The 22,480-nt window shown below is 46.6% G+C and overlaps 2 protein-coding genes across 8 annotated transcripts in view; both read right to left on the bottom strand.

Annotated features, from left to right (window-relative positions):
* Positions 1–2,302: 2,302 nt before the first annotated feature.
* KCNMB4 (potassium calcium-activated channel subfamily M regulatory beta subunit 4) lies at positions 2,303–13,276 on the bottom strand. 2 transcript variants are annotated; one of them, NM_001199630.2, is made up of 3 exons: positions 12,878–13,276; positions 7,373–7,500; positions 2,303–2,880 (listed from the first exon to the last, which is right to left on the bottom strand). In NM_001199630.2, the coding sequence occupies exons 1-3, from the start codon at positions 13,214–13,216 to the stop codon at positions 2,712–2,714; spliced, it is 636 nt and encodes a 211-aa protein (NP_001186559.2). In that variant the 5' UTR covers positions 13,217–13,276; the 3' UTR covers positions 2,303–2,711. The 2 variants fall into 2 exon arrangements, 1 of the variants encoding a protein (NP_001186559.2); XR_006938625.1 differs by lacking the exon at positions 2,303–2,880 and having other exon boundaries at positions 7,372–7,500; positions 10,172–13,231.
* A 6,381-nt stretch (positions 13,277–19,657) lies between these two features.
* Positions 19,658–22,480, bottom strand: part of CNOT2 (CCR4-NOT transcription complex subunit 2) — an 89,634-nt gene continuing 86,811 nt past the window's right edge. For all 6 annotated transcript variants that reach the window (NM_001012808.2, XM_046938284.1, XM_046938268.1 and 3 more), the window contains exon 15: positions 19,658–20,792. In NM_001012808.2, the coding sequence (NP_001012826.1) occupies positions 20,706–20,792 (87 nt within the window). In that variant the 3' untranslated portion in view covers positions 19,658–20,705. The remainder of the gene's footprint in view (positions 20,793–22,480) is intronic.

The raw sequence follows: 22,480 nt of genomic DNA, 5'->3' as shown, positions 1-22,480 counted from the left end.
CATGCAAATATATAAGGGGACAAACCTTTTGCTAGTCAAAAGGTCATGGTAAGTCTGTTGTGTGAATTTATGCTTGACATGGCATTAGCTCATTAAATTAAATTACAGGCAGATTAGGTTTTTTTTTTTTTTAAGCAATATAAAGGTGATTCAAGCAACTCTCACTGCATTTCTGGGAACGTTATTGCAAACAGATTGCTGTATGCGCTACATGCTGGTTGGAAATTGTGCACTGTAGATGTGAGAGTTGTGTGCCATTAACTGCTTTGCCAACGTGTATTGCAGCAAAATCTTACATTCGTGGAATCATAAAATCATCGAATGGCTTAGGATGGAGGGGACCTTAAAGATCATCCAGTTCCAACCCCGTGCTGTGGGCTGGTTGCCACCTACCAGCTCAGGCTGCCCAGGATCCCACCCAACCTGGCCTTGAATGCCTCTGGGGATGGGGCACTCACAGCTCCTCTGGGCAGCTGTGCCAGGGCCTCATCACTCTCTGGTTAAAGAATTTCCTCCTAACGTCGAACCTAAATCTCCCCTCTCAGAATAAAGCCATTTCCCCTTGTTCTGCCACTATCCTCTTCCATGTGGTCACTCCTGTCTTTAAAGCAGTTCTGGCCATTTAGTCTACAGTCAGCAGGCACACTGGGTCACTGGCCAGCTCCTGCATTTGCAGAACAGCTTCCAGTAAGACTCAAACTCCAAGCAGCTGGTATTACACATATCCTCGATGTTCCTTCCTCCCTAGGATAGCACCTTACCTGCAAAAGGTTTTAAGCATTGGCCAATTTTCCTCTTCACTTCTCACACCAGTACTCAGAGAGACAACCCATGAGGGTTGGCTGTGCTGGTACCAGGGCCCGGGGTGCTGGCAGAGCTGTGTGGTCCCACTGGGACAATGCACTCAGCAGACAGACAGACAGACAGACAGCTCTATGGGGACTCTGGCTCCTAAGAAGTGATCAGAGAAAGATGCTGTGCCAACAAACCGGTTTAATTGCTCTGCGTGGAAGGGAAAGGGAGGCTTGCTAAAGCTGAGAGACAGAGAGCATGATGGAACTAAACTCCTCAAAGCAAGAGTGCATCAATATTGAATACATGCAGGAATCAGCTCTGCGGATGGCTCCGAGGAGAGCAGACACTTCAGAGGATACACCACCAAAGCTGAAAATACACAAAGCCAAAGGGGAATCAGTGAATAATCCTCTGGAAGGAAATCCCCAGCTTCCACCAAGCACAGGGATTAGGAGGACTTGTCTGAACCAACAAAGCACAGGCTGCAGCAGAAGAGTGAATTCCAGTGGTTCTTCCTCAACATCACATCCCGGCATGAAAGAGCTGTATCAGTTGCGATGTTTAATCTGTGGTGATCTTTAAACTCTCTGCAGTGTCATCCCTGTAACCATTACTTACTTTCAGAGGCCCCTGCATGCCACATTTCCACCCCATTTGGAGACGCAACGTCCGATGGAGTGAGATGTGTGAGCAAAATTCACTTCTTGCCTTCTACATGGAGAACTGGCCACGCAATCCAGGCACAAAAGCTTCAGGAGCAGAGACAGAGAGGATTTTGTTAATCCGGATTTGTGAGCTCCCTGCTCCTGGCTTGGCAGTCTGGGGGAATCTGTGTCACCGCGCACCTCCTCCTTTGGGAAAACAGAGAAATACAGTCAGGCAGAAAACCACGGCCTTTCCCTGTACCTGTGAGAAGTACCCATTATATAGGTAGCCAAACCTGAAACCACACGCGTGTGGGTGATGTTTCACAACCACAGAGAATATAAGAGCATGCTGAGGGAGCTCAGCAGCTCTGCTCGTCCTGGCAGTGCGTTTCACGCTCCTGTCTGCAGGGTGGGACGGTCCCTTCCAAGCAGCAGGCATCCCGCAGCAGGCAGGGCGGGCCCAGGTGATGCTCCAACAGTCCACATTGCTTAGAGAAGCTCTGATAACACTCATTTAGGTACAACCACACCAAACATCACCGCAGCTCCTCAGAGCCTGGGAGCATCCTGGGATGACAGGGAGGGGGATGAGAAAAGCTGTAGGGACTGAACACTGCTGAGGCAATTAGGTCAGATGCAGTACCTTTTCCAGCCAGATCCACTGCCTTTCCCAGTGATTGTTTTTCAGATAAATGTTTCTGGGAGGTGTTACATTCCCTTGCACTGAGCAGGTGATGATGATGGATTTCACCTGGATAGAAGTGAAAGTTTGAGTTTGAAAGGGAAGGTTGAAGTGACAAATAACCAAGTGAGCACAGTGTCATCTTTGTCATCATTTTTTAAAGAGAAAACGAAGGTAGAAAAACAAAACAGCCAAACTTTATTACTTTGGAAATACAGTCTATATCATAAAGGAAGTACTTTAAATATTTGATATTTAACAATAGCAAAGATCACTTTGCAGAGAATCAATGAGCCACGTCAGTGCTTTCAGAAAGAGTCTCTCAACACCGCTAGGAGCCGGGCAGCTGCTGGTGAGGGCAGAGCACAGTGTGTTGGTACAGTGTAGAGCTGTTGGTAGCAGATACTCATTTAGTGCCGCAGCAGAGGAAGCAGCTAGCTGGCGCTGGGCAGGGCGGGCTCCCAAGATTAACCCTCTGGCAGGAGCAGCTCTGCCGCCAGCTGGGACGGGCGGTGCCAAGCCTCACAGCACGCTGAGCCTTCCCACGTGAGCGAGGCTCCCTGGCGGCCTCCATCCCCTCAGCCCCGCTACGAGTGCTTCTTCCTCTGGATGGCCTCTGCCTTGGCAGCCAAGCTGCGGGCGCAGGCGGTCAGCGCCACGATGAGGACGCCCAGCAGGAAGGTGACCAGCGGCCAGAGGAAGCAGTGCAGGAGGATGGTCTCGTCGTGGGTGCGCTTCAGCATGACATCGTCTGGCCTGCAAAGGGAAGGAGCGTGAAACCCACCCCGGCAACGATGGAATGCGTCTGGTGTGGAAGCAATAAAGTCATCTTATGCGCGTATTTCTAACTGAAACGGTCTCAGACACCGCACGAGGAATTCCAGGTGCAATTACAGCTCCTCTCCCAGCTGTGAGCCCTGGCTGTGCTCCAGGTGAAGCAGCCCAAGGCCTGAGAACATCGCAAGGGGCCCTGTGGGGACTGGCCAGGAACCGCCCCACAAAGCTCTGCAGTGGTAGCTAACGTGGCCGCGTGGTTGACGTATTCATCCCCAAAGGGAACAGAGGGCAGCAAGGAGGAGGTATCTCCAGAGGCATGGGAATTCAGCCGGGCCAAGTGTCTGACAGCTCAGTGCCCACCTACTTCCCACGAGCCTGGGTGCCAGCATGGGCCCGTGCAGGCAGGTTCTCCTCAGCCCTAGCTCTGCCTGCTTTCCCTGCAGCTTAACAGAGTTATTAAGTCAGTCTCATAGCATTTGCACTTTTTGGCTGCTTTCCCAGCCAGAGACAGGCGGTCTGATGGAAAACTATCTGCAAAGGAAGGAAGCAGAACTTTTTCCAGTTAGGAAAACACACATCGTTGGTCCTAGCTTTGTCAGACCAGCAGTGGGCTCTCTCTCCTGCCCCCAGGAACTGAGCATGGCCATGGGCAGGAACAACCACCCGTGCAGTGGCTAGAGCATCTCTCCCACAATAGCTCCATCCCACCCAGAATGCAGCCCTGAGGAGCCACCTCCTTCCAGGGGAAACGCAGAGAATCCCCTCTTGGTGCAGCAAGAAACATTGGCAGATGCCAGCATCTCTGTGTTAGCAACAGTGATCACGAGCAGCTTGGCGACATAAAAGCTGACGCTCAGCTACATAAAAATTGATCAAAGGAAACTCAGGTGTATTCAACAGCAGAGATGTGAAGTCTGCTCAGCTGAAATCCTCCAGACCCATCATCAGGCACACGTGGAGACTGCAATTTGAACAAAGCAACACAACACAATGTGCACAGACTCACCACCCATGTTACTTTACCGGCAGCACCCAAACAGAAATCATTTCCTGAGAGGCATAGTACTGCTGCTCTTCTGTTCATTGTATCATTACCTGTGATTAACAGAGTGCTAATTGGCCAGAAGACCATATATAGACTGTGATCAGTTCTCTCAGCTCTCAACTTGCAAGAGACACTGAATTTTAAGTTTGTGCCTTCTTTTTTTCTTAAAGTGGATACTAATCAAAGAGTTCAAAAACAAAAGGCATGCAAACAAACTAGAAAATTGGATTCAATTAAAGAAAGAAAGTGTGGCTGGGGAGAGCAAGATATACTTTTAATTGAAACTTAATAGATTTGGGAAAATATCTGATGTGACAGCAGTGATGGATTCCAACCCTCTATGCAGGTGAGACTGCAGCTCTTGCCACTGAGTCATTTAAAAGGGTTTCCCTCAGTGGTGCCATTAGTGCCACTAGTGAAGTTTCAGGATTAGTGCTGGTTTTCATTGTATATTAACATCAGTTGCAGCAGCAGTCCTTAAGTCATACTTTATAGAAAGTAAGAAGCAATTCCCTGTTAACTGCTCACAGCATCTCTGCAGACAACACATACCGCAAAGATTTGGTACTGTTCATACAGTGGCGGACACTGCACAACACCACCAACACAACTGAACAACCAAGAAAACCTACAGACATCTCTACCTTAACTCTGAAAGCATACCTTCCCCTTTCACTGCCCAGACAAGGAAGGCAGAAATCTGTATTCATTGTAAAAAGGCAAAATAGCATTAATTTTTAGGAGGTCTTCTTGCTCAGGGTCATAGCCTCCCCGCCCCTGAGCAGGGCTGCTTGGATGAATGGGCACAGAGTGAAGCAGGTCTCCACCAGACCCCATGGAGCAATTACCATGCATCATGCAAGGAACTGCTTGCAGAGGTTACCAGAAAGTCATGCAGGACTGAAAATCTACAGGCACGTAAATGCCTCCATTATCATTTATTTACTATGCTGTGGAATTTCCATGACACAACAGAAGCCACAGAAGTGATGGCGTGGGATAGGGAAACTTTACATATTTTTTTGTATTCAAAGAAGTCTGCATATATCTTTAAATATTCACAAACTGCATGCGCTCACATTGCCCACAGAGGTTCACATGCCTTCAGCTTCATTACAACAAGCACTCGTTAGTGCTTTTTCCATTGCTGCAAGGCCTTGGCATGCCACAGGCAGGGGCAGTGCCTTCCTGGCCCCCTGGCCTGAGTACAGCTCCTTTCTTCCACTGTGTCATTCGTGGATAGGAAATAGCAACACTGTCTTCTAACTGCAGGGAATTAATTAAGAGAACTGTGCGTGTACCAAAGCAGAACGAGATTTCTATTCCACCCTATATGGATGAGCAGCCCTACGGTTACAGCACCCTTGATTTCTGCAGAGAATTATTTCCAGGTAAATAGCCTACAGGGTATGCCCAACACCACACAGGTGGTCACTACTCACTAGTCACTACTATTTGCTCTTCAAATTTGATGTGAATTTGTGTGCAGCACCATGCAATAACATTGAGAGGTACAAACTACACTGCAGAAAAGCGATCACAGTGTGTTCTTGTTATAATAGATGAGCCCAGAGCTGAAGACCAATAATACCATTTAAATTGACACATGTTCCTTTGTCTATCACTGCATGGCATGAGATTGAGGGTGCTGAGATGATGGGCATCTTTGTTTATCACTTTTTGTCATTGCAGTTGGTATTGGTGAGACCTATAACTTGAAGAAATTAGTCACAGAACCACAGAATCGTCTAGGTTGGAAAAGACCATCAAGATCATAGAATCCAACCATGAACATGACCTATCAAGTTCCACCACTAAACCCTTAGCATCCCTTAGCACTGTGCCGACATGTCTTTCTTCTCAAACTGATTGATGTTTGTGCCCCACCAACCTACAGGAGCTGCCCAACAGTGAGCTCCACATGCAGTAACAATTCTGACAGCATTACCAAATTAAATTTCGTGAAGAGGAGATGGTGCCAATTCATTTCTCTAGAATTTTATTCTACCCTTTCAAGAAGCCACTATTATTGCAAATACCACTCTAAGGGTCCTACCACTATATTCTGTATGTTTTACGCGGGCTGACAAGGAGCAGTTAGCTGCACCACACAGTTCAAAAAATGCTGACGGAAGACTTGCACATTTCTCTTCTGAAGTGAACATATTTTTCCTTGTTTGTATGATTTTTCCTGCTTGGCAAGCTCTTTAATTATCATAGCTCCAAAAGCATACCTAAGCAAGCACCCTTAGTGTCAGCAAAACGTATCTTTCAAAGCTCATTCCTATCTCCAGAAGAAAATAGATGGTGTACACATTTCAGCTTAGACTATCTTCAAGTATCTCTGGCAGCGAGCCTTTCTTCTGCTGCATATAAATTGCTGTACAATCAAAAAAAAAAAAGCAGCACTTCAAGGCAGCCATAACATTTGGCAATAACATTTAACAATACAGGATTCAGCAAGTATAAGGAAAAAACCTTGTCCAAGTGCTGCACAATTGGCATAGAACGAATGGCAGACTTTAGGCAGCACACAGCCTCTGATAACTTTGCCTCAGCCTCACCTGCGGGTGTGACGTGAGAATCAGTTCACCCACCCCAGAACACCACCTGGGTATCTGCACCTGGGCATACTGCCCTGAGCTCCATTACACAAGAGAGACAAACACCTCTGGGCACCCAACATACGTCAGGCATTTATTTTGCGTGAGACGAAAAGATGCTACTTCTCTCCACTGTCACTCATGGCTAACTTTCACAGCATCTCACCCACTGTCTCAGATGAATCCCATTCACGATGTCTCCTGCAGAAGATCTGAGCATCCCCTGCCTGGCAAAGCCAAAGCCACTGCTCAGCTCCTGGTCAGCAGAGCCGAGCAGCCTTCTGGCCCATCCTGTGGACCAAAGCTGCCCCCAGCAAGAGCCAGGCCAGGTGTGATGCCACTGCATAGGGTGTCCTGACTTACTAGTCCCTAGCACACACCCCAACCTGCAAGCTCTAGACAATGTTTAGCCCCTCCCATAAGAAACCAGATTTTCCTACAAGGCACTGGTGGTTCCCCCAAGCAAAAAGCTGGCTGGAGACAACAGACTGTTCTCCTGGGCATGCCAACTAGACCTACAGTGTCAGCAGGGAGGGGATGACAGCCAAAGCCAGAGTAGGAGGAACCTGAAGGTCTGAAGTGTCCAGCAGACTGCCCAGGGGAGTCAGGACTCTCTGTGCCTGCCTGCTTGCTTCAGTTCTCCATGCCAGATCCCTCTGGAACTGGAAGGTAGCTTTTCACCAATAGAGCTGTCTCACACTGAACTCCTGCATTAAGCCTCATCACTACATGTACGTACATACATACTATGCAGAAAGAACCAAGAGACAGTAGTTAAACACATATATAAGCACTTCCATCTATGCAAACGTACATTACTTACCTCAAGTGCTGGTTAAAATAGCACGTAAATGGTTGTGAACCCACTTTCTCTTTCCAGTATTTCTGCTTGTACGTGACATTCTCAGAGTTCTCCTGGTCATCTCTGGCACAGGGAGGGATGTAGGAACACTGTCAACACATGCAGCAAAACAGAGTTACTTCTGTGCTTGAGAACACCAGGCATCACTTTCTTCGTGTTTTCCTCTTAGTGGCAACATTACTGAAATGGGCAAAGAAAAATTAGTACAAGCTCGAAAGAAAGAAAACCAATAAGTAAGCTGAACTTCACTTGACTTGCTAGTTACATCCTGCAGGTACTGGAAAAGAATTCAGAAACATTCAGAAACAAAATCAAAGATTCATCATGTTTTGTTCTGTTATCAAAACTAACCTGCCATGTAACACCTATTGGGTTTTGGTTTGTTTTGTTGTCATAATGAACGTGGAAACAATCGAAGTATTCCAGCAAATTCCAGTGATGAGATATCTGACATGTAGATGATATTCTTCGGCACAAAAAACCTCTGCCACTTTTACATGAGCAAAACGCAGCACAGAAAGTTCAAAGTCTCACTTCAGCAGAACAGTTCGGCATCTGCTTCTACCATAGAGAAGTCAGCCATAGTGATCCTAGCTCCTGACTTTGGATATCTGCTTCAAAGCCCCAGGAGACCAAGGGCAGTCTCTCCCCAGCCATAGCACACTTGAGACTGGGCTTTCAGAAATGCAGCCCTGGATCACTTGCAACACTCGTATGTTGTTTCCAAGTCTTGTCCTTCACAAAATCACAGGATGGCTGAGGTTGGTAGGGCCCTCTGGAGGCCGTCTGATCCGACCTCCCTGCTCAAGCAGGACCACCCAGAGCAGACTGCCCAAGACTGTGTGCATTTGGCACACCACTCTTCCCTTCCCACCACAGGGAACTGAACAAGAAAAATAGATAAATAAACCAAATCCAATAGTGGCAGTATTGAAATATCAGTGTCCAAGCACAATACCTCCTGTCATTACCAGTCATCCATACAAGAGATCATTACAGGAGATGTTGAACCCACCTGAGTAACACAGCTGAACTTATCCCCAGACAACATAAGGCATGGGCAGTAAGACCACCTTTGCTGGTAAAACTTTTCTCTGGATCCTTCAAAGACCTCCCATGTCCCCCAGACAACCTGTGAATCTTTCACAAGCTCCACAATCTGGTGAAATATTCTTTATCCCCATCCTGAATTTCAGACTTAGGAACAATTGCAGAGATCTCTTCCAAGAGAAGTCTATCAGAATGGACGAGCAGCTAGCTGTTACAGTCTTCAAGGGCAGACTCATCACAGAGGACTTCAGTTGTTCTGTTGTTTGTGTGTTGTTGTTTGTTTTTACAGTAGTTCCCACCCTTTTATCTTGATCTGAAAACACACATGATTTGTGTCCGTCTCTTCTCTCTGTATCTTCATGGGAAAACACAAAGGAAACACACGGAATCTTGCCATAAATCATTGGAACTTCACTGGTTGAACCTCTTGAGAAACGACGATCTCAAAGAAAGGAGTGGTCCCTACCCGAGGAAAAATTGTCATCAAATGAATCCTATGGGTTCCCCTGACACATCGACTCACCCCAGTAAAGGCCTTGAGCAGCGGACAACACCTTAGGTCCAACCCCAAACTGGATTTATCACCTGCTGCACAGACACTGGAGCTCGTTTGCTTCCCCATGATGCCATCAACAGTTCTCACTGACCCAGTGTTCATTTTAGCTCCTTCTGACCCAAATAGGTGGTGAAGCTTTCTTTTCTCAGCCTCCCAAGCGCACTTCTTGGGCACTTCAGTTGATCAGCTGCATCACCCTCCAAAGCACTGTCAGCATGAGGGTAGAAGGGAACAATAATCTGGAAACTTCCACTGCCATGAGCTGCTAAGTGAACCTGGGATGACCTCCAGCTTTGGCAACAGGCACTTTCTGAAAGGTTAATTCCACAGTCCTCCCCCACAATACACAGTGTGAAATCCTACCGTCAAAACGTAACTAAATGCCAAGTGTCTGAAAGCAAGCTAGGATGCCTTCTGCTTAATTGCAGCCCAAGAAGCAACATCCATTTTCAGTGGAAGGGTCCCACCCTATAATACTTCCATGTTTTTTCTTAAGTCAGTTACAAAGAAGTTGGAGAACAGCACTTAAGATTAGACATTCAGAATAAACCTAATGATGTGGAGAGCTTTTCATGGGATCTATCAGTACATGGTGCACCTCCTACACTATATCACGGCAACAATAACATTATTATGCAATTCAAATGCAGTCTCAATTACGCAGCTCAAAATCAGTACTAAGCTAATAATATCCACTCTTCAGTCAAAGCTGCTGTTTGGATAGATGACTCAGGATTCAATTCAGTAAAAGTGTCAGAGAGCAGCTAATACAACTTCACACCATGGTTTTAGTGAGCTTTGTGTCTGGTGTGTTTGCTACGCGATGCTCCCCCACCAGCGTCTCTGCAGATGCCTGAAAAGACTCCTGGCTGTTTTGAATGCTTCGCTGGAGCACATCATGGAGGAGGGGCAGAGGCACGAGCTCTGGTTTAGCTTCCAGCTTGCATTTCATACTTCCAAAGATCAGTTCTTGCCTAATTCAGTAACATTTTTATAAAAAGAAGTCAGACCTGGTAAGCCCCAAGGAGAGCTGTCTCAAGCCTAGAAGACATTGCCTGCATGAGGAGGCCAAGAAAATCTCAAGCACAAGCAGATGCTAGGGCCCAAAGCAGAAGCAAGTTGAAGACAAACTGAGAGCAAAAGAAAGAGCAAACCTCTGGCCTCAGCCTCCAAGAGCCTCATCAAGAACGGTCTTCCTGGCAAACGGCGAACTGCAGCACGTCCTGTTTGCTGAGGATGGCAGACAGCCTGGCATTGCAGTTTGAGAAGCTTGTGGTGAAATGGATTCAGGTTGAGGACAGCAGCAGGTGGGTGGCAGAGGGACCTGTCCTGCCTCCATCACGGGCTCACATGCCAGACAAAGCCCCTTCACACATTCAGTGTCCCCAGGTGGGAGCGGTGCCACCACCAAGCCTCTCATCTGCCCCAGCTCACTGAGCCAGCTGGTAGGGCCAATGACTCAGGACCATTTGAGCATCCCTGGAGGAATCCCAACCCCATCACCGAAATGCTGCGCTGGCACAAAGCAGACACCGTGTCCTCCCAGTTCCATCACTCTGTCTTAAAAGTTAGATGACAACTAGTCCCAGTTCAGCTTTGCTTGTCTAAGTATGCTCTTGGTGCTCTATCATTGGAAAAGTACAACACACCACTCAAACTAACAATTTCTGACTCCTGATGAGCTTCTCTAAACTTGTTGTGCAAGCATTCCCTCACATTTCTGGGTTGTCTTCACGGTTGGAGAGTAAGGAAGGGCTACCCTGACCATCCTGCTGGCAAGGAGCAGAGGTGCATAAGCACTGATAATTACGTCCCCAGGCTCTGGGTCTGCCCCACATCCTTCTCAGCAGCACCAAGCAGTGCATTCTTCCAGAATAGTGCCTGACTGCAAGGAGAAGTCCGAAAGCATGACAGCAGATCCTACAGGCAGCTGGCATGCCCTGCCATCATGCTGCCCAGATAAACCCTCAGCCCAGCCCATCACTGCTGTGTGTGCTGGTACACGCTCCATGGAAGACATCTCGCTCCACGGCCACGATGTCAGCGACAAATTGACTTCGCAATTAATCCCCCTTAAGCCTTATCTCAGAGATGATGATTATTGCTATCAACGCAGCTGAAGAAAGGCTACTGCCGCTCTGCTGAGATTTCTTCCTCTGAGACAATAAAAAAATAAATAAATAAAGGAAATCCACAAATCTCTCAGAGCAAAATGTAATCGCGTGCAGTGCTTCATATATACATTTCTGGATTAACTCTGACCCAACTACATAATCTTTTAAGAGCCAAAATGAATCCTGGGCCATACAGCAATGTGATCGTGCCAGGAAGCAGGAGGAAAAAAAAAAAAGTCTTTTCCTGCAGCTGGAGCTCACCGGGACAGACAGATGCATTTCTACACCAGCCCACTCTATTACAGAAAGTCGAGTATTTTTCATGTGATGCACGGGGGTTGTTTCTGGTGGAGAGCAGCCAGTGGCCAATTCAGCACAGTCGTGTGTTACAACAAAAAATACGCTTTTGTCACACTACTGCTTTAACAGCAACGACAACAAAAGAGCCGCCCCGTGAGGAGAAGCAGCCAAATGGAATGGAGATCACCGAGACCCTCCAAAGCAGAATTGTTCACGGTGTTTTTTGCCTCCTGTCTGCGAGCTGATCAGCATGCCGTGTGCCTCCCTCCATTAGCATGCGTGGGTGCGCTACAGGAGGAGGGCGGGCAGGAAGGGTTAAAGGGCTCCGCAGGTGCTTGCTCATAAATACATACTGGGCCCTAATCAGGAAACCCAGCGGATTCCCAGCCTGTTGCTACGCCCAATCTGCTTTAGCACAAAATCCTGAAAGCTCTCGAAGAGGGCGATAGGTTAGGACACAAATAAAAAGGAGCCCGTAGGCGCTCGGCCAGACAGGCTTGAATCCAGGAGCACGGAACCAAAGCACCGAACGCATCCTTCATCCCCTTTAAGAGGATGCATTTTCCTTACGGGACCTAAACAACTTTTACGCCCATTTTGTACCGGTATTGCATGAACTCCTTGAAGTAAGGGAAAATAGTTGGGCAGTGCTTCTTTCTATGCTCTTTTCGACTCAGTTAAACTCAGTTACAACCAAAGAACACAGTCGCATCAAGACGACATCCTTCCTACTCGGTCTCGGCCGGGTTCAGCCATCAGCCAGCAATACCACGGGGTGCGCAGCCCACAGCCGGAGAGGCCAAACGGGGTTCCGAGTTCCAGTCAGGCTTCCAGAAGGGCGGGAGAAGGCGGGATCGTGGAGTCACCTCGGGAAGGGAGAAGTTTGCAGAGCTCCCACACCGCCCCATCCCCGCAGCCTCACCTCAGCTGAGCGGCGCCGACCGCTCAATCCAAACCCCGTCAGATTTACCGTCCCGCTTCCCGCCCCGCGGACTTTTCACCCACGCCCGCTGCGTGCCTGCAAAGCCACCGGAGGGCCAAAAAGCGACACCCGGAGCGCGGGCGCGCAGCCCGACCGCACCGCTGCGGCAGCCGTGGGGCCGCGGGACCGCTGCCGGCGCCGAGCCCACCCTGGCGGGGCTCCGCAACCCCATCCTGGGCTCTTCTGGGACGCGGAGGGGGTAAATGCGGGGTCTTCTGGAAACGACTTAACGGCACCTCCGCCTCGCTCGGCATTAAAAGGCAAATCGAGCGTCCGCCCCGAAAGAAAGAACGGCGCGTCCCGGCTGGCCGGAGGCTGCAACTTTTCCACCGGTTTCCACGGGCCGGTGCAGAAGTTGAGAGGCACCGAGGAAACTTCCACCTCGGCGCAACCCTTTGCTGCCCGCACCCGCCCCGTCCCCACCCGCCAAGCGCGGCTCCGAGCGGGGCCCGCCCCGCGCTCACCTTGGGGTTGGTGCGGAGCTGCCGCTCGTCCTCGTGCAGCAGCGCGGGCGCGGCGGAGCGGGAGGTGCGCACCAGCACCTGCAAGCACGGGTAGCGGGCGGTGCCCCGGCAGGCGGCCCCGCACGAGAAGGTGCAGGCGAAGCGCTCGCCCAGCTGCCGCACCGCCAGCACCGTGCAGTTGGCGGCGCCGCCGCCGCCCCGCTCCTGCAGCGCCGGGCGCAGCCAGAAGCAGCCCAACCCCAGCAGCGAGAGCAGCCCGGCGGCGATGAGCAGGAAGCCCAGCCGCATGCTCTTGTCCTCCGCCTCCGTGTACTCGTAAGCCGCCCGGCCCCGCGCCATCGCCCGCCTGCCGCTCGCCGACGGGCAGCCGCTGCCATCGGCCGCGGCTCGGCGCACCCCGCCCGCTCCCCTCTCGGCCGCTCCCCCTTCCCCGCCTCCTTCGGGGCCGGGGGGCGGGCGGGTAAATAAATAAATAAATAAGCGGGTAGCGGATAAGAAGTAGAAGTGCAGTCGGGAGCGAGCGAACGGCAAAGGGAGGAAGGACGGACGTAAGTAAAAGGTGAAATAAAAATAAGAAGAAGAGAGCGAATTGAATAGTATATGAAGAGGATAAGAAAAGAAGAAGAGGAAAGGAAGATATGATGAAAGAGAAAACAAGTGAAAGGGAAAGAGAGGAAAGAAGAACAGCAGAAAGAGAAAAACAGGGAAAAAAGAAAGGAGAAAAAGGGAAAAAGAGGAAAAAAAGAAAAGGAAAAAAAGAGAAAAAAAGAAAAGGAAAGAAGAGAAGGAAAAAAAGGGAAGAATGAAAAAGAAAAGAAGGAATAAAGAAAAGGAAAAAGGGAAGGAGGAAAAAGAAAGGAGGAAAAAGGGAAAAAAAGAACAGGAAAACGGAAAAAAAGGAAAGGAGAAAAAGGAAAGAAGAAAAGAAAAAGGAAAAAAAAAAGGAAAAAAAAAAGAGGAAAAGAAAAAATGAAGAAAAGGGAAAGGAAAGAAAAGAGAAAAAAGAGGAAAAAGAAAAAAGAGGAAAAAACCCCAAGGAACAGGGAAGAAAGAGAAAAGAGAGGCAATAAAGAGAAGAAAGAGGAAAAGTAAATCAAGTTAGTATTGAAGGAATGGCAAAATAAAAACTAAAAATTAAATACAAAGATTCATGTCTATAAAAACAAAATAAACCAACCAAAATAAATCCCATTAGTATCAATTGGGAAAAAAAAAATGTATTAAAAAAAAATGAGAAGATATCAAGCTGGCTGACCTAATTCAGGGCTGTCCGGGGGCGGAAGGGACAGCTTGCCATGGGATTATCTGCCCCGGGGAGATTTGCTGCAGGGAGGCTGCCGAGATTAGTGCCGTGCAATGTGCAAGGTGTGATGCCTGGAGGGGGGCAGGCCCCTGTTCTCCAATAAGGCCATGTCTGAGACCCCAGCGCAGCCTCAGAGCCGTTGGTTGTTATCTGCAGGCCACGGGCCAGCCGGATGATGGCCGTGAGGCAGGAATTGCTTTTAGCAGGAAGGTGTCAGCCTTTCAAAGGTAGCCCTGTTCAGATCCAAGGAAATGCGCTCCTCTCGCAAATGAATTTGGTCATTACCCAGCAGTACTCGCTGTGGCAGCTACCACAGTGCCAAAGTACAATAAGCAGCTGTCACATTTTTATTCCGCAGTCTGCATCACAGAGCAAAGTGTGACCATTTCTGCGGTGACGGCTGAGCCTGATGATACAGCAGACGAGAAGGTGCAGAAACAATGGGACGATAAATACGGGAAATACCGCTTTCCTCTGGCCGCATTTTTCAATCGCTTTCCCAAACTTTTAAAAATAAAGTTGATCCACGAGTTCTCCAAATGGAATATTGAGCTGCGGTTGGCAGGAGGGCCATTAGGCACGGCGCTGTGACATGAATGCAAATGGATGCCAGCGCTGTCCCCGGCTGCACTGCGGTGCCGCCGGGCCTTCGGGATGGCTGCCCCACAGCAGCTGCTCCAGGTTTCTCTGGAACAGCACGCTGACTCCATGCTTTCTGCTTACAGCCTTCCTATTACAAAAGGGACCTTTTTAGTCAGGTAGATACGTTACCTGCCATAGGATCCGTGCTCCTGACAGAGAGCTCCAGCCATGGTTCCCAACTACCACCTTTTGCCAGGCCCCCTGGCTCACCCCAGGCCATGACATGCAGGCTTCATGATGTTGTGACTTGGTTTGTTCTCGCCCAGGCCCTGCGTATAAACTGCTGTCAGCTGAAAACGAAGGCGAACTGCTCACTGGGCAACACCGTAACCTTGAGAGCTGGCCTTCCTTCATGCCCCAAACCCTGTGCCAGAGCCCTGAGCAGATGGCGGGGCTGTATTTTGCCTGGAATTGAAGGCTAACGTTTACCAGATAACCACGTGTTGTTTTTGAAGTTCTACACAATTATTTTTGTCCATACCAAACCACTACTACAAGCCTGCTCTGGGCAGTCAGAGGAGAAATGACTGCTAATGCCCAGTTTGGAGGAGAGCGAAGCTGGGTATCAGGGCCTGGCTGTCACTGCAGGAGGCCACAGCCAGGAACACTGCCATGGGGAACACAGCCCAGGGCAGAGAAGCCTGGGCCCAGAAAGTCAGCACGGAGGTTAGCACCTGTGCAACGGCACCCAACTATCCTACTCAGGTCCTGGGGTCCCTTCCTTGCCCTGCCGCTGACGTGTGGGCGGGCCTGCTGCCAGCTGTGTGGTGCCCACCTGCTGATCACATACGTGAGGGCAGCCTGCATGGTACAGGAGGGATGCCGCCATCTGGGCGGTGTTCGGGGCCGGGCAGAGCTCTGCAGGCCTCCCTTGCAGCAGACAGCCTGCCTGAGTGGCACAAGCAATGGGGCAGGCTGGCTCCCAACAGCCATGTTGGTGGGAGGGTGCCCCGATGTGTAAGATGTGCTGAGAGGGAACGGACTGGAACGAGCCCTGCGAGCCCACACGCATTTCCTTGCAGAAGCCTGTGATGGCCACAAGGGAGCTCTTGCACAGTCTCAGCGGTAGCAAACGGCCTTTTTGAATAACCTATATACACATATGCACATATAGAATTAAAAAAAAAAAAAAAAAAAAAGCCTTTTTGAAACCAGTGCTGGAACACCCACCAGGAAGTAAACTGGGTTTCAAAGGGCGGAAGGTGACAGCTGGCTGCTAGCGGGACAGGGAAACACCACCACCAAAGCAAAACAAAGCCTTTGCCCAAAAACAGGGCTGTAGAGAAAAACTGAAGGGGTTCCAAAAAATTCTCCAAGATCTGCATGAGAAAGAGCAGCTCCAGGACACTTCCCTTTGCTCCTGATCAGGAACGTCTGACAGGCAATGCAGGATGGTGCAGACAATAGTGAAAATCAGCCAGTTTGCTGCTGTGCTGCAGCGCACTGCAGGGCCACCTGTTTGTTAAACCAGAGGTTGCTGAGAGAAGTCTTTTTGCAGGAAGTTGTGACATACACTGACATACAACACTGCTGCGTTAATACCGACATGGCAAGAGATAAACCCAAGTCTTGGAAAGCAAGATCCAAGAATACTGCTTAGCGCTGCTCATCCTGCACTGCCTTCAATCGGCATTGGCCAAAACCATCATTCAATGTGTTTTAACATTACTTTCAAAACATAAATATTCAACTCAAATAGTGAACTGGTTTTAAGTGGTAAATTACTGAGGTAATTCAAACCGCAGTTTCAAAATTACTTGTCTAGCTGCGTTTCCTCTGGCTTTTTAAATCTACTAGAAGCTCTCAGATTTGCAGAAATGAGAGCACACATTTACTAAAGGAGATGGGGAGAAACGAAAACAGCCACAGTGCTTTAATTATGGAGCTACACGAAAACATCTGCTGTCAATCCAGCTTAGCAGCTCGGCCTCATCTGCATCCTTCACCAAAATTTAGATCCTCCTGGTGTAACTTTTACTTAACTCCACTCAATATCCAGCCTTTCAATCAAATTATGGGGAATTAATTTTAAATATATATGGTTTCTTTTTTCAGTGTTCCCTTTAGGTGATAAATATCTTTAAAGCACTGCCATTCAGAAGCAGAATACCTTCTCCAAGAGCTGTTGCCACCTATACAGCACACAGGATTGAGCAGAGTACCACACAGACCTCCCTGCCTGCCAGCACTGCTCAGGTCAGACCACAGATGGGTTCTGGTCTCTTACGGGTCATGGAAAGAGCCTGACATCGCATTGCAAGCATTCCCCAAGACAATTCCACGCCTGACCACAACACACAAGCGCTGTATCTTACTTTATGTACGTTTTTTTTTTCATGGAATCTAAAATGGAAGGGTACAAACAACTGTCTCGGGGCAGCGGGGATTTCAAACATGGCTCACAGCAGTGATACAACCCTACATTCTTGTACACACACAAGCCACACCTGTGAAGCAATGGTGTGGTCAGCAGTGAATGCCAGCACGCTTCCAGCTAGCACTAACTAATGGAGCCACAGTCACATGCAACATAGCTTAAGACATGTGAGCATCTACAGGATTCCCTGGATTATTTGTGGATTCAATTAGACTAATCAAGCACCTGAAGGTACTTAAGCACATGTGGCACCAGATACTAAAGCAGAGATTAAGCCCCGAGTGCTTTTTTGGTGACTTTCAAACACGCGTGTGGGCCATGCTTACCTCCTTCCTCCGGGATGCCCTGCACCTCAGATGGCGCCACAGGCAGGGCGGGTTGAGTGACCACTGCAATACTACAGCTAACCAAGTTGGTGAAAGCCACTTTCACAGCCCTGGCAATTCAGGGGAGCAGATTTCCAAATAAGATGGGGCTACTTAATGAATCAAGAAATAGTTATAAACAACATGCACTGAGGAGAGATGAGAGTTTGGTTTCACGGGCCAAAAGTACTTCTGGTTGTTCCCAAGAATGCTGGTTTATTTCTCAGAACTTACCTTGCATGTGGTACAACAATGTTGTTGTTATGGGAGAAAAACACCACAAGTAAAATTAAGTTTTTAAAGTAGTATTCTATTCTCTCTCGTTTATTTATAGCAGTAGTGAAAGAGATGCAAGAAAAGCCTCAGAGCTCCACTGTTGGTATTTAAGATCTCCAATTCAGTGACCAGTTTGCCACAAGTATAAGTGAGGTTTCAGGTTTTCTTCCTTTTGGAACAAAAGCAGCATGGGATTCATCATTTCGATCAGTCAGTGCAGTACCAGGCTACAACGTGCTCCCTTGTTGTATATATACAACCGTCTCTCCTGCTGCCACCCAGGGCACAATGTGAAATTAAAGACTTTAAAAGTTTCCATGTACGCATATTTAATTGCATGAAATACGAGGGAGAAGACGCTTGTTATTCCCCCTGGGAGGAAGAAATCATCCGTTCCTCACCAGCAGCTGTGAGATTTGCTAGACTCACATGCCTTGCATGTCTGAGGCACGGCACAGCCCAATGCGACAGAATCATCACAGTAACCTGCTGGAAAGCCTACGTTTTCAATTTCAGCTCAATTGTGTTTGAACTATCATAGGTATTTAGATAATGAGATACTACTTCCAGTGTAGTTCCTCTTGCTCCCCCCTTACTGCGCCTGGCATTCATTTCCACGAGACTGGCAACGTAGGGAAAAACAAAAACCAACCAACCAACGCCGTAAGAAATAAACTCAAATGATCTGAAGCAGCAAATATCGTTTCAGGAAGCCTTCAAAAATGCGACGGTCACAACAGGCCAGTAGTTAAAAAAGAAAGAAAGAAAGAAAGAAAGAAAAAAATTAACATTTATCACATCAGTAAACTTCTGGAAAATCTTCCTTTCTAACATTTCAAGCTGTCTGCTTGAGTACTCAAACGTGTGTTTGCGTCCACTCTAAGAAAAAGCCACTGTATTTTTCAGCTGTGTTAGTCATCATTCAGATAATAAACATCCCTCATTTAAGTATGCTGTAATAATAAGATGTTAATTAGTAGGGTTTATATTTTTTTTATGTCTATTATCTTAAATTACACATAAGTGTAGAATCTAAAATCACTATATACCTGATACAGAAAAAACAATATCACAAATGGTCCGTTTCCAAGCTTAGTTCAATAAATGCCAAGAAGCTATTTTGCACTATATAGAAAAATAGGTTAAAACCTAAAAAATAAAAATAAACCATAAATATAAAGGATTCAGGGACACTGTTTTTCTGCTTTGATAATTTCAGGTATTTTGAAATGCTTTGTATCACCAGAGGCAACTTGATGTGGAGTTCTGGTTGCATCAAGAGAAAGGAAACTATCCCAGTGGTTCAGGGTTTTCTTCCTCCACTACAGAGAGCAGCTGTAGTTTTTCTACAAACAGCGTGTATTCACGTTTGTTCAAGTCTGTATGTTCAAGTAGCAGTGATCATCAAATGAAATGCATATCTATCTAAAGTGGGCAAGTACCAGCTTGGGACTAAGCTACGACCAGCTCTAAGCCACGCTTCTCACGTCTTCCTTGAGATGAGTTCATGAAGCCCCTTTTTAATCACGTGAACTGTTAAAGTGTTACCCAACCCCCCGTGTAAAAAGGATGTGCTTTTTTTTGTTTTCTTTTTAAAACAAAACAAAAAAAGATTTCAAACCAAGATGACCAAACGTTTTGGCCTACTGTGGAAAAGAATGTAAATCTCTGTTATAAAATTACTTGTCAGCAGCAAAAAGACTCTTCAAGTGCCTTAACCACTGTACAGCTTGATAGTTTTAATACTTCAATTTTTTTTCCATTATTCATTGTTGAAGAAATAATTTCACAATCTCAAATCAAAGTCAACACTGCAGTGAGGAGAGCTTTTCTACTTTATTACAAAGAGAAGAAGCCTTTATGTGGTCAGAAAATACAAGATTGATCTTTTTTTTCTCTTCCTATGAAACGCTGCTGTTCAAACAGCCAGAGTGAATTGTCTCAGTTCACTTAAGTCCCATCACATTCACTTGGGTATGGATGTCCTTGGCTGCTGAAAATCTGGCCCTTTAGTGCACAGGGCGACAAAGTAGTCCCCTGACCAGCAGTTCCAGAATGTCCCGTTTTCATATATTGCATCCATGCACACCTCCTAAAAATGAGGTACAGCAGGGCAAACATTTTCCAAAATAGATGTCATATATATAATATATACACATTCGTACATACATACCTTTATTCATGTGATGTCCAAAAATTTAAAAAAAATGTACACATTTATTACAAAATCGTAACAAAGACTGGACAGTGTTTTGCTCATTCTGGAAAGATGAAGCTCAGTAATACACAACTCTGGAAACTAACCAGAGACTGTGGCAATATCTTTCTTCTAAACAGTCAGATATTCTTGCATTAAGCTTGGCGAAAACTGCCTTTCAAAAACAGAAGGGGAAGTAAAATGAAGGAAGCAAACCTTGCTCATCTTTCCAAATGAAATACGAGAAGGATCTTCACATAAAAATGCACAAACATTTTTTATTACCAATAGTGCTACAATGAACAATGCAAATTTTGTTGTCTAATTTTTTGTCTTTTTTCTTATTTTTTGTCTTTTTACATTTTGGAAAACTAAGTGGTAAACTTTTGTCAGTGTACTCGCTTGTCTTTACAGACCCAAGCTTGTCTGCTGGCAAAAATAAAACAAAAACAAAAATTCAGACCCTGCTCAAACTAAAGAAAAACAATTACAAATTTAGTTGTTGGGCAGCACATAATTAGTAAGGCAGGACCTCAAATGGTGACCCTTCGCATGAGCCAATTGCCAGATCCTCAAGGAATTAAAACCAGGATGCCTGAGCCACATCAGTTCTGCAGTTATGTTGAGTATTGTGCTGAGACAGCCATACCCCAAGAAAAGGGAAGTCTTTAGAAGGCTTGCTGAGCAGGGTTGTAGTTGAAGGTTGATGGCAGATGAGGCCTTTCTTCTAATTTGTCATATTCCAGATGGAACTCCTACAATCAAAAAAGAAACAAACAAAAAAGACAAAGCCAAATAAAACTATGTGTCATTTAACTGCTGAAAAGTGTTTTCTACAAACCATATTTGAAAAGCACGAAGACAAAAGAGATCAAGTCCTAGTCTATCTCAAGGCAAAAACACGTGATTTCACTATCTTGGATTCTATATTTTAATTACCAAAAAAGCCAATATCCTGAGCCACTACATCTGCAACGTGTGGTCTCCCCCCCACCTTTTTTTAATGGTACTTTATCCTCAGAACCCTCGTTATGATCTCAGTTATACAACATGCGTACACAACACGCTCACAAATCAGCTCATGCCACGATTGCACTACGAATAAGGGTTTCTGTCTTTCAACAGTTCAGATGTACAGAGACTTATTTCGTATGATCTGAAGTTTTGAGATATTTTGTGGTATTCTACCAGGCCCAGCCTTAAATTAAACTAGCTAGGTTACACCTTAGCACAACAATGGGGAACGTGATCTAAAATGCTGGAGACACACTACTGAAACCTAATTAAGCCAGAACTGAAGAAAAATAATCTATCACGTTTCACACTCCAATTTACCCAAATCCTTGTGTATGTCCTGAGCTCCTTCATATTATATCCCTCTCTGAAAACATCTTTCACAAGAAATTTGCCTGGCGTTTTATAAACAACCATTCAGAATAAAAATCTTTGCCCACGTACTCAGATCCCACACAAGGAACTGATGCATAAACAAGCAGCTTCACTGCCTCACTGGCACAACCACCGGACTTCCATCTGAGGGGGTCTGGTTTGCCTACTTGTAAAATATCCCAGTGATGCAGCAGGACTTTTTAATCTGACTATAGCAACTACTACAAATCAGATTGCAGCTAGCCCTGATATCTAAATGCATCCTGATTATTACACAGAAAAAGCAGCTTTTCCCTCCGTGACCTTGCAAAAACCCTCAATTAGTACACTTTGACATTTGGTGCTCCTTCCCTCATACATGCAGTTACAAGGAATTACTTAAATCTGACATTTTTTTCAGATCCTTACCACAGCTTAACTTTGCCTTGTCCCCATTTTATCTTCATTCAAGAAGTACAGTAAGTGGAAGCTGCACAACTGTTTTTTAAGGCTACTTCCTTTCAACACAAGGGACACACACAGTCATTTATTCTGCCTAACTGAATGGGGAACCTCAGCAGACCTTCATCTGTATCTGTGGAGAGAACTTAATCTCCTTCCTTTTACACACGGACAAAAACACTAAGAGTGCAGAATAGATTATTTTAAAGCGCTCCCTGAACTGCTTAAATAGTGCAATATTTCAGTTTTACAGGTAGACAAACTAAATTAAAGAACAAATCAATGCAACATCAGAAATAAAATCCAGGAAAACGCAACTCTCCCATCTCTCTCCTTTAACAGAAAACGAGATCTAACTAGCATAGAAAGAACATTCAGCATGGCAACAAAACAAATGAGGGACAAATGCTAGGAATTCAGCAGATCTCTATTCCCCAGAGAATACTGTACCTAAACCTGGGAAATCCTCGCCTGTGTGTGAGGTTATAGCCATTTACATGGAAGTGTTGCATGTTTGCCTCATTTTTGCTTTCCTGCTCTGCTTCAGCCAAGATGTGTCTCTTTTCTTTCCTCATTTTTTTCCACTACAATCTGTGCGTAGCCTTTAAGTTAC

The sequence above is a fragment of the Gallus gallus genome, chromosome 1 (assembly GCF_016699485.2).
Source record: "Gallus gallus isolate bGalGal1 chromosome 1, bGalGal1.mat.broiler.GRCg7b, whole genome shotgun sequence".
NCBI lineage: Eukaryota > Metazoa > Chordata > Aves > Galliformes > Phasianidae > Gallus > Gallus gallus.
The sequence above is the reverse complement of the archived record's forward strand: the minus strand, read 5'-3'. Positions and strand labels throughout refer to the sequence as shown.

Excerpts from the sequence above, each read along its gene's own strand:
- KCNMB4 (NM_001199630.2), bottom strand. The coding sequence starts at position 13,216 with ATGGCGCGGGGCCGGGCGGCTTACGAGTACACGGAGGCGGAGGACAAG. Across the intron at positions 7,501-12,877 it reads AGCTCCGCACCAACCCCAAG|TGTTCCTACATCCCTCCCTG; the intron begins GTGAGCGCGGGG and ends ATGTGTTGACAG. Across the intron at positions 2,881-7,372 it reads TATTTTAACCAGCACTTGAG|GCCAGACGATGTCATGCTGA; the intron begins GTAAGTAATGTA and ends TTCCCTTTGCAG.